The 10,138-nt window shown below is 37.3% G+C and overlaps 1 protein-coding gene across 2 annotated transcripts; it reads left to right on the top strand.

Annotated features, from left to right (window-relative positions):
• The first annotated feature begins 1,077 nt into the window (after window positions 1-1,077).
• LOC110704812 (DEAD-box ATP-dependent RNA helicase 37-like) lies at window positions 1,078-8,355 on the top strand. Of its 2 annotated transcripts, XM_021882628.1 has the most exons (7): window positions 1,078-1,372; window positions 1,742-2,529; window positions 2,655-2,738; window positions 5,112-5,354; window positions 6,155-6,322; window positions 6,481-6,594; window positions 7,264-7,770. In XM_021882628.1, exons 2-7 carry the CDS (start codon window positions 1,774-1,776, stop codon window positions 7,768-7,770), a joined length of 1,872 nt encoding a protein of 623 aa, XP_021738320.1. In that variant the 5' UTR covers window positions 1,078-1,372; window positions 1,742-1,773. The 2 variants fall into 2 exon arrangements, with proteins under 2 accessions (XP_021738320.1, XP_021738321.1); XM_021882629.1 differs by lacking the exon at window positions 1,078-1,372 and having other exon boundaries at window positions 1,774-2,529; window positions 7,264-8,355.
• The last annotated feature ends 1,783 nt before the right edge of the window (window positions 8,356-10,138 follow it).

Below are 10,138 nucleotides of genomic sequence, written 5' to 3'. Positions count from 1 at the left end.
AAGTATTTTTTGAAGCGAATTTATCGATCACATCGACCAATTGAACCCTAGTATACGGAAATTTATTTTTTGATATTATTGAAATATTGCACTTAGATTGTTGTATTACTAAGTTACTTACTCAAAATGTTGTTGTTGGATTTTTTTTTTTTCCGGTCACCATATTGTATTATGCCGATATTATGCCACCCACCACTACTTGAGATAAGAGAAAGAGAAGAGGGTTTGTTGTGGGCTTAATTAAGAAGATTATATGCGAAAATATTATGAACCTTAATTGAAGAGTTTTAAGGGTCATAGTTATGTAAATTGGAAGATGAGAAATTAGGAAGTAAATGGGGTGATAAAAAAAAGTTTGAAAAAATAATTCCTTGAATAGTTGAATGGCTTGAAGAAGAATGATTTAGCTTTTTTTTTTTTACCTTAATTTTTAAAAAAATCACACAGGATGTGGGCCCCATTAAAGGAGGGACCCTACTTGTTGAGCTCCCCCTTATTGTCGACCCGGTCATCAATGTTATGTTCTTTTGTAGCTCCACCTTTACTCGCATGGCCGAGAAGTTACTATTCTCGCTTGCTTCTTATTAAAATACTTGTTTTGCATATGTGACAAATTTGACAATGTGCTATACGGAAATAATTCATGTTAGGCATGTGAACTCATCCATGGCCGAACATTTTAAGCACTAGGTTGGAATCGTTCATGTAAAGGGCAATGATGTACGTTTTTTTCTTCCCACTCCAATAATCCGTCAACTTCATGTACACCTATCTCGATAGTCGTTACCACACCTTATACTGACTTGACTTTGAAAAACATAAACCACAATAATTTGCTTCGAGTGGTCAAATGACACAATTTAAACAAGTCCATTCATATACAAGAATTTGCCAAAATCAATCAACCACCATAAAAAACATGTTTAAATCAAATTTTGTTTACAAATTTACCATTAAATTTTAATCTAATTATTTATCATAATTTATTATAATATTTATAATAGTATTTTTTTTTTTTTAATTTTTTTTTGGGAAAATAGGAAGAGCTGAAAAAACGACACCCCATCAAAAGTTCACCCTGGGCTGAGAAAGAGAGAGATAGAAAGGGCGATGAGAGACTCCGCCGTTGAGCTTATAATTAGGACACCCACCCGCACTGTTTTCCCATTTTTTCCTTCCTCATCACTTTAGAGAGAGAAACTTTTCATTTTCAGATTTTTAGAGAGAGAATTCCTCACGATTTTGCATACACAATCATTCTCACAGATCTATCTATATCTTCGTTTTCAGATATTTTCGCCTTTTTTCTGATCTATTCTTTCAAAAATACAAATTAGGGTTTCTTCGTTTTTTCGTTTTCCTCCTTTTTAAGGTTCGTCTTTTCCTCCAATTCTTCTTCCTTTTTGTTTGGCTTAGCTTAGATTTGACTCTACTGTTTCCAGATTCAACTGCATTTTCTGCTTCGTTATTGGTTTGATTCTGTTTTCGATGATTTTCGTCGTGTATTGTTACCCAGATGAGGTTGTACTGCATGTGTTTTTAATTTGTTTGTGTTTTTATTGATTTTTGATTGATTGGGGTTTTTTTTTTGTTTTTCGTCATTGATTTTTGTTGTTAATTTAGGTTTTTTTGGCTGTTAATTGCGTAGTTTTTATTTATTAGGGTTTCAAAGCGGCGAATTTGTTTTTTTTTTTTTCTAATTGTAATGGTTGGTATCGATTGTTTTGGGAATTGGTGATAGGTTTATCTTGGTATTGAAAGTCAATTTGTATCATGAGAACTTCATGGGCGGATTCTGTGGCGGCAGCCGAGAATGAAAATGGAGGTACGGGTACTGCTAGGCCGACGAAGGCTACCTATGTACCGCCACATCTTCGTAACAGGCCGCCATCGGCAGACTCGTCTGCTGCCCCGCCACAAGCTGCACCACCTCAGGTTAATGATAGGCCTGTCTTAGCTGGGCCGCCTGGTGGGTCTCGTTGGGCAGGTGGTAGACCCGACTTTGTTCGTGGTGGTGGCGGCGGTGGAGGAGGTGGTTATGGTGGCGGTCGAGGAGGTGGAGCTGGATGGAATAACAGGGGTGGAGGTTGGGACCGTAGGGAGCGGGAAGTTAATCCTTTTGCTAATGATGTTGACGATGAACCGGAGCAGGTGTTTGGTGAGCCGGAGAATACCGGTATCAACTTTGATGCTTATGAGGATATCCCTGTGGAAACTAGTGGGGATAATGTGCCGCCCCCTGTAAATACATTTGCAGACATAGACCTTGGAAATGAGCTTAATGCAAACATTAGAAGATGCAAATATGTGAAGCCTACGCCGGTTCAGCGCCATGCTATCCCAATTTCCCTTGCTGGACGGGATTTGATGGCATGCGCTCAGACTGGTTCCGGAAAAACTGCAGCCTTCTGCTTTCCTATCATTAGTGGTATAATGAAGAGTCAGCAGACTGCTCCGAAACCTCGTGGATTTCGTACTGTCTTTCCACTTGCTCTTATTCTATCTCCAACTAGGGAGTTGTCAGTGCAGGTAAGACTTTGATTTTGGTTGATTATTTTGCGCTTGATTCCTAAGGCTTTAATATTAGGTGCTATTGGCTTATTTTTAATGCATAGTTACTCTCTGATTTTGTTGTGGTTAATGGATTATTGTAGATAAATGAAGAAGCTAAGAAATTTGCATACCAAACTGGTGTCAGGGTGGTGGTAGCATATGGAGGAGCACCAATCAGCCAACAGGTTTTTGTTTCTCGATATACTCTGTATTCATCTTATATCAATTTCCACTTATTTCTTTCTCACCCTTGATCATGGCATATTTTTGAAGATATGGACTGTGTAGCATCTTCACTCATGTCGATTCCTTGTGAATAGCATCAATTCTTAGTTCATTGTAATTGTATTACTCGTTTCTTTTTTTTTTGTCTTTCTTTCATGGGAATCAAGGGTAGTGGAGAGTAATATTTTAAATTTAGAGGTATTTTATATGGGGGATAAATAAGAAAACGTAAATAAGTACATTTAATGAAGCTTTGGATATAGGAGTAGTTTATATGTAAAAGGTAGAAAAGTAAATTATGGCACAATTATGTGTGGGAGAGATAAAGAAGTTGGTCTATTATGATATGTTATGTACAACAAAAATAGAAAGTCTGGGAACATGCACAGTATTTTTGAACACCCAAAATGGAATACAGACACTATTTTGGGACGGAGGGAGTATGATTTTGAGATGCCTTGGATGGTATATATTGGCATCTTCACTCATGTATTGGATGTAGTGCTAATCTGCTAACAATGAGTCGATGAGTTGCAATGCTTATATTTCCCATGGGACAAATGTGAAATAGCTTGTAGTTGTGTAATTGAATCTGTAGTTCTGTACTTACCTAATTGTGTGATATCACTTTTACTTCTTTTTTGAGTTGGATTGAAGGGGGTGGTGGGGTAAATTTGTTGCCAAAGGTCTCAGGAAGTTTTGCTGACATCCCCCCCCCCCCCCCAAGCTCAAAAGTCCTCAGAACATTTGTAACAGATGGTAAGATAAATTGTTTTACAGAATAATTGTTTCATAAATTTTTAATTATAAAAAAACTTCAAAATAAAAGATATATACGTGATACACAATCTCTTTTTTTTTCAAGTCATATACCCTACTTCTCATCGTATAATAACTCAGGAGCTAATGAAACTATTTTAGTAAAGTTTTGTCTCAATTCCCGGCAATTGCACCAAAAAATCAAGTTCATAAACTGTTTTACAGAATAATTGTTTCATAAATTGACATCGTGCAGTTTTTTATTCTAAAATTTTTGATGAAGTTTCTCATGTTTCCTATTGATAATTATGTTCTTAATTGACATAACTTGCAGCTCTCGCGCATGCTACCTTGCTAGAAAATCTATGTGTTGGCAATTAATAGAAAAATGACTATTAATATTGTAGGGTTATAGGCTTTAATGTTCTCTTGGCTGGGTAGAATCTTATTTTTCCCTTGTCCTTTTGTTTTAAAAATCCATGACCATCTGCTTTAGAAGTTGTTCTGATTATACTTGGCTATTGGATTTAGGTTACAAGATGGTGTGGTCTTTATACTATGAATGTGGAAAACTGGTAGTTTGGATTGGATTCGGGTTGTTTTGTTTGGGTCAGCCTTATTCGGCTCTAAGCTGATAGGTTTAGCATACCCATTAATTGTGGGGTTGGTTCTTGTTATTATTGTCACATTCTGTGCCCAGCTACAGTTAGTACTTAGTAGTATTCTGTTGCAAACTGTGGTAGTGCATTGGTTGAGTAATACTATTCAAGCAACCTAATCTTGAGGAACTTCGGTGATTAGTGGTCTGCGCTTCATGAATTATTGTCCCGTTGCGTGTGTAGCAGAACAGTGAATAATCTGCTGTATATTGATGTACTGTGTTGTTTGAATTCTACTATCAAAACAAACTAGCCTTGAATAACTTGGGTGATTGTTGGGGCGTTCTTTGTGGGTTCTTGTTGTATGTTAGAGCATCAATAATTCCACTGGAGGGAATGTTAATTAAGCTTTAAGCTCACGACAAGCTGACTTTTCCCATGAAAGTAGTGGAGTGGACTGGAGGCGATGTAGTTTTCATTGGCTTATTATAAAATTTAACATGTGTAGCAGAACAGGGAAAAGGATAGCTGATGCAGTAATGCTTCCTTGGTATCAGTTTAGCTCAGTGTAATTGTGGTATGCTACTATACTTTTGTACGTGGAACCTGTACAGTATCAGAATTAGCTATCTCTTGTCAAACTAGCCTAAAAGTCTTCAATTTGTATGCTTTGAATTGTATTTGTGGGGGGTGGTGTGGGGATTTAGCCAATTAGCGAAGTAGGCAACACTTTCTGAGTTTGTACTTTCTCATCCTTGCATTTAAATTAAGGCAGTCTTTTCATCTTAAAAATATAGTCATCTGACATTCTGAAGGCTTGAATATCAAGCAATGTTATCTTCCTCGTGACTTTGTTAGTTGGCTAAGCCTTGTTTTTATTTTTAATAGTTTATAGTGTGTATTATCTGTGTTAAATGCTTTTACAATTTTTATACAGGACCTCTTTTTTTTAATGGGTGATGTGGTTCTTTACAGTTGCGAGAGCTTGAAAGAGGAGTTGATATTCTTGTTGCTACCCCTGGAAGACTGGTAGATTTACTAGAGAGGGCTAGAGTATCACTTGAAATGATTAAATACCTGGCGCTTGATGAGGCTGATAGAATGCTCGATATGGGTTTTGAGCCCCAAATTAGAAAGATAGTTGAACAAACAGATATGCCACCACGAGGTGTTAGACAGACTATGTTGTTCAGTGCAACATTCCCAAAGGAAATACAGGTTAAGTTATCTTTTACCATTCTTGAAACTCCCCCTCTCTCAAACCTTCCTATAAAAAAGTTATTATGGTGTTTGTTTAGTTGCTGTTGCTAGTTCAGTGAGCACCTTCCTTTGTCGTGTAATATGGGAGCATTTCTGGCACCTACAAAAGCTGTATAAAGTCACATAGGAACATATATGGGCCTTTCTGCCTAGTTCTTCTGAATTTTGAATATTATTCAAGATCCTCCATGCCTTATAAAGTTTTTATTTTAAGGATCTTGTTGGATAATAATGCTTAACATTTTTTTTAGTTCGTGATTAGAGTGACGTGTGAGATGCGACTCCCTGTTTCTCTTTTAAAAACTTACCAAGTCTTTTTGTTCTTCCCATTTGGAATTATATCACTATTCATAAGATCAGAGAATCTTCTAAATTATTCTCAATATATAAAACATAAAATAGTCTTGTTGGGTCTTATTTGATTGCCTTAATGGGTAGTTTATTAATATTGAACTGTTCTATATATATTTTTAACTAATATGGAACTAAGGATATGTATGACTAAAGTAATGCATTGGAAACATGCACAATCAAAATGGGAAGAACATTTAGGATCGTAGGGAGTTGTACTTTGTCTTTTAGGGTTCCTTCACTAAAGAAGTTGCATCATGTTTAATACAATAAAAAAATGGTTTTAATTTTGTCAATGTTGTATTATGTCTTTTTTCCTTTGATCTTATATGGTCATCCTACTTCAGAAATGATGTTTCATTTTAAACACATATCTGATATTCCTTGCTAATTTCTTCAATATGCAGAGGCTGGCATCTGACTTTCTGTCCAATTACATTTTCCTGGCTGTTGGAAGGGTGGGATCAAGTACTGATTTGATTGTTCAGAGGGTTGAGTTTGTGCATGAGTCTGATAAGAGGAGTCATTTGATGGATCTTATTCACGCACAAAGAGCAAATGGAGTACAGGGGAAGGTTTGTTTTTGGATTTTAAATATCTTTGTGCCCATATCTGGTGACACTTTTAGTGATAGGTGCATACCTGCATATATTTACGTGTAACTACATTAGGTGCTCAATTTTTCTGTTGGTTTTTTGAACAATACATTTTTTTCTTCTTGTTGATAATGCAGCAAGCATTGACCCTTGTTTTTGTGGAGACTAAGAAAGGTGCTGATGCATTGGAGCATTGGTTGGGTATTAATGGCTTCCCAGCAACTAGTATCCATGGTGATCGAACACAGCAGGTGAGTGTTCTAAAGTTTGACGTCAGCTTCGGATATTATTTCCAGTAGGTTTGTTCTTATATAATATACTTTCTGTATGCAGCTGTTCTGAATTATATCAAAGATATTGATATTTCTGCCTTCTGTGGGTGTTATTTAGCTTTGAGTTGATGTTTTATGCTGCATTTTGCTTGTTTTAAGATCTGAGCGTTTTCTTACTAGCAAGATTAGATACATACTTGTGAACGTCAAACATATCATATAAGAACTTAATAGCAACTGTCTAAAGTGCGTAGTATCATAGTATGAATGTTTCTAATATATTACACAAATACTGACTAATTTTTACGAGTTCATTTATGTTTTATTCTCATGTGACATTAACATGGCTTGAGAAGTACATGGTGGGAAATCATATTTTGTGACCAAGCCAACTTTCCCCTTTTTGAAACTCCCTGGTGGGAAATGATTTTTGCTGGCTTTTTGATAGAAAATGCTTTGTAAATTGATAAGAACTGAACTTTGTGGACCAGATAATGCTTCTATTTTGCCTACTTACTGCCAGATGGTCCTATGATAACTGTCTTGAGTCTTTTATTTGGTGCTTTTGTTTATACGTTTTTCAGTGCCATGAATTGTCATGTCCAATTTGTTAACAAGGATTTTAATCCTTCTCCTGTTTCTTTTCAGGAAAGAGAACTTGCGTTAAGGTCATTTAAAAGTGGAAATACTCCTATTCTGGTCGCAACTGATGTGGCAGCTCGAGGTCTTGATATTCCTCATGTTGCACATGTGATCAACTTTGATCTCCCAAATGACATCGATGATTACGTCCATCGGATTGGACGAACAGGACGAGCTGGGAAAAGTGGATTGGCTACAGCTTTTTTCAATGAAAATAATCAGTCGCTAGCTAGACCGCTTGCTGAGCTGATGCAAGAAGCAAACCAGGAAGTTCCTGATTGGTTGGTTCGTTATGCATCACGTGCATCCTATGGTGGAGGCAGAAACAGGCGAGCTGGGGGTGGTCGCTTTGGAGGTCGTGACTTTAGGAGGGATGGTGGCGGCTTCAACAGAGGTGGCGGAGGCTCTGATTACTATGGTGGGAGCAACAGTGGCGGGAGTCACTATGGCGGTGGTGGTGGTGGCGGTGGCGGAGGCAGCTATAATCCTGGTGCATCTAGTGCCTGGGATTAACCTTGCTCTAGCTGTATCAATGTTGAATTCTCTCACCTCCTGGTATATACGCATGATTTTGTGGTAATTTGTTCTTGTGTTCGCTCAAAGTGCTGGAATTGAAATTTTTATAGGCTTGGGGTGTCAAGCAACGCGGGTTTGTAGAACCCCATATTTAGTCTGTCAGAGTTAGATGTGTGATATTCACTAGGGATTGTTATACACTAACATCTTAGGCTATTGCTGGTTTATGCCATCAAGCTTAGGGCTTTCCTTCCATTTCTTGTAATGTTCTTGCTAGGGCTGTCTCTTGGGGTTGGATATATTGGGGAGGTGAAAATATGAGGAAAGTACTGCTTTTTTGCCGTTGGTTCTCAATTGGGCACTATTTACTTCAGCTTCGTGACCCTCTTTTTCTTTTTCTTGTTAGTTTCAGTATGAAAAATTACTACTACACTATTGTATAAATTCTAGCAGGAAATAAATTCTCAACGTTTTTCTGCAGAAGTAGCTTTGGCTGACATTTTTCTGCAACATGACCACTCCCCATGAACATTATAATGTGAGGGATAAGTGGCTAGGGAATACATTGAAGATTCGGGGTAATATATGTATATATATATATATATAGATGGATTTCAGTGTTTAAGGGGTTAGTGTTTGTGAAGAAGGTAGTAATTTATGTAAATAAAATTTCATAAACTTTTTTCGTACTGGGCATCAGCCTATTAGTTGGGATGAATATTAGGAAGGAGTTGCCATTTTTTACTCGATTTTGTATCATTACAATTTAGAGTAAGCAAAGTTGAAAACTCTCTCATCATCTGCTTTACATTCAGAACTCCAGGCCTGCTTTTGGGGTTTGTGTAGTGCCTATGGCAGGGGTTATCGTAGGATCCTTTTTTACTCGGATTGTGAGACCCTGTGCTTGAGTCTAGGCCGCCGTCAATGGAGTGATGTTTTTTTATGTTGGTTAATTCAAGATATCCAGGCTCTTCTTTCCTTGTTTGAAGCTTACAGGATTCTAAAGGTTCCTAGGTTGTGGGTTTCCTCAGGAAGGCTCGTGCTCGGGAGTTTCTTTGTTGGTCTTATTAGGTTTGTTTATTTTCTTTGTAAAAAATTATCAGATTTACCTCTTATAGATCAGCAACTTTTTAGCGTTACCCGAGTTATTTTGTTAGGGGTTACTTGAGGAGTTCAGACAGGGGTTCACTCGGTCAAGGGTTACTTGAGGGGTTACTCGAGTTACTCGGTCAAGGATTACTCGAGTTACTCGGTCATGGGTCGTGTTACTCGGTCAGGGGTTACTCGAGTTACTCGGTTAGGGATCATTTAAGGAGTTCGGTCAGGGTTTACTCGAGTAATTCGGTCAGGGGTTACTTGAGGGTTTACTCAGTCAGGGTACTCGAGGGGTTCGATCATGGATTACTTGAGGGGTTACTCGGTCAGGGGTTACTCAGTCAGGAGTAACTCAAGTAACCCCTGACCGAGTAACTTGAGTAACCCCGTCAACTCGAGTAACTCCCAACCGAGAAACTCTAGTAACCCCGACAATTCGAGTAACTCCTGTCTCACGGTACGACAGGCTGTATACAAAAAATTGTGCTTATAGATTGATTTTTTATAAGAGTGTGCCTTCAGTTGATGCTTTTGCTAGCTGCAAGTTGAATGGGCGCTCTCTAATTAGTCTTACCCTGGATATCTTAATTTAGGTAGTCACTTGAATAGTGCTTATAACATCTTTATCTGTACATTAAAGTATTGCATCTTTGCTATGGTGGTCAATTTTGTTGCTAGCCTTTGCCACAATTATGAGACATTTTTAGAAATGGGATGTGCTTGAGTTAATCAGAACCTTTACTTTTAAAATCCAAGGAAATGAAGCAATTCATGATTTTTAGGGTTTTTTTTTTTTTTTTTCCGTAGAGACAATTTATAAGGGAAGGTAATGTAGACAATTTTCTTTTTGTATTAGGCTATTTTAAGCTCTTTACTTCACCATAATTCTTATAGAGAAGAGTGAGGTCAACTTTTTATACTGTAACTTGTTAGTGCAAAGAACTACCAAGCCATTATGGTGTTCTTTGTTTGCAATTTTAGACGAATTAGTTTACCGTGCAATTCACGGTTTTTCATTTACTTTAAAATAACTTTTTTCATTATATTAAATCATATACTACCTCCACTCAAAATTTGTTGCAACTTTGGGGTAGTGCGCGAACTTCTAGGCAAAATTTGGTAATTGTTAATTAGTTTGGTGAGCATGTGAGTGAGTGGAGAGAAAAAATTAATATCCCTCCAAAAGGTGAAATCAGATTTTTTTTTTTTTTTCCCCAAAATTCTGATTTCACCTTTTCATCTTTTCCCTCCAAAAACAAATTTTCACCTT

This window comes from Chenopodium quinoa, unplaced genomic scaffold (assembly GCF_001683475.1).
Source record: "Chenopodium quinoa cultivar QQ74 unplaced genomic scaffold, ASM168347v1, whole genome shotgun sequence".
In the NCBI taxonomy this organism is placed as follows: Eukaryota; Viridiplantae; Streptophyta; class Magnoliopsida; order Caryophyllales; family Amaranthaceae; genus Chenopodium; species Chenopodium quinoa.
This window is presented reverse-complemented; position numbering and strand designations above follow the sequence as displayed.

Coding starts and splice junctions, on each gene's coding strand:
- LOC110704812 (XM_021882629.1), top strand. CDS start 1,774: ATGAGAACTTCATGGGCGGATTCTGTGGCGGCAGCCGAGAATGAAAAT. Junction 2,739..5,111: donor GAGCACCAATCAGCCAACAG/GTTTTTGTTTCT, acceptor GGTTCTTTACAG/TTGCGAGAGCTTGAAAGAGG. Junction 5,355..6,154: donor CATTCCCAAAGGAAATACAG/GTTAAGTTATCT, acceptor TTCAATATGCAG/AGGCTGGCATCTGACTTTCT.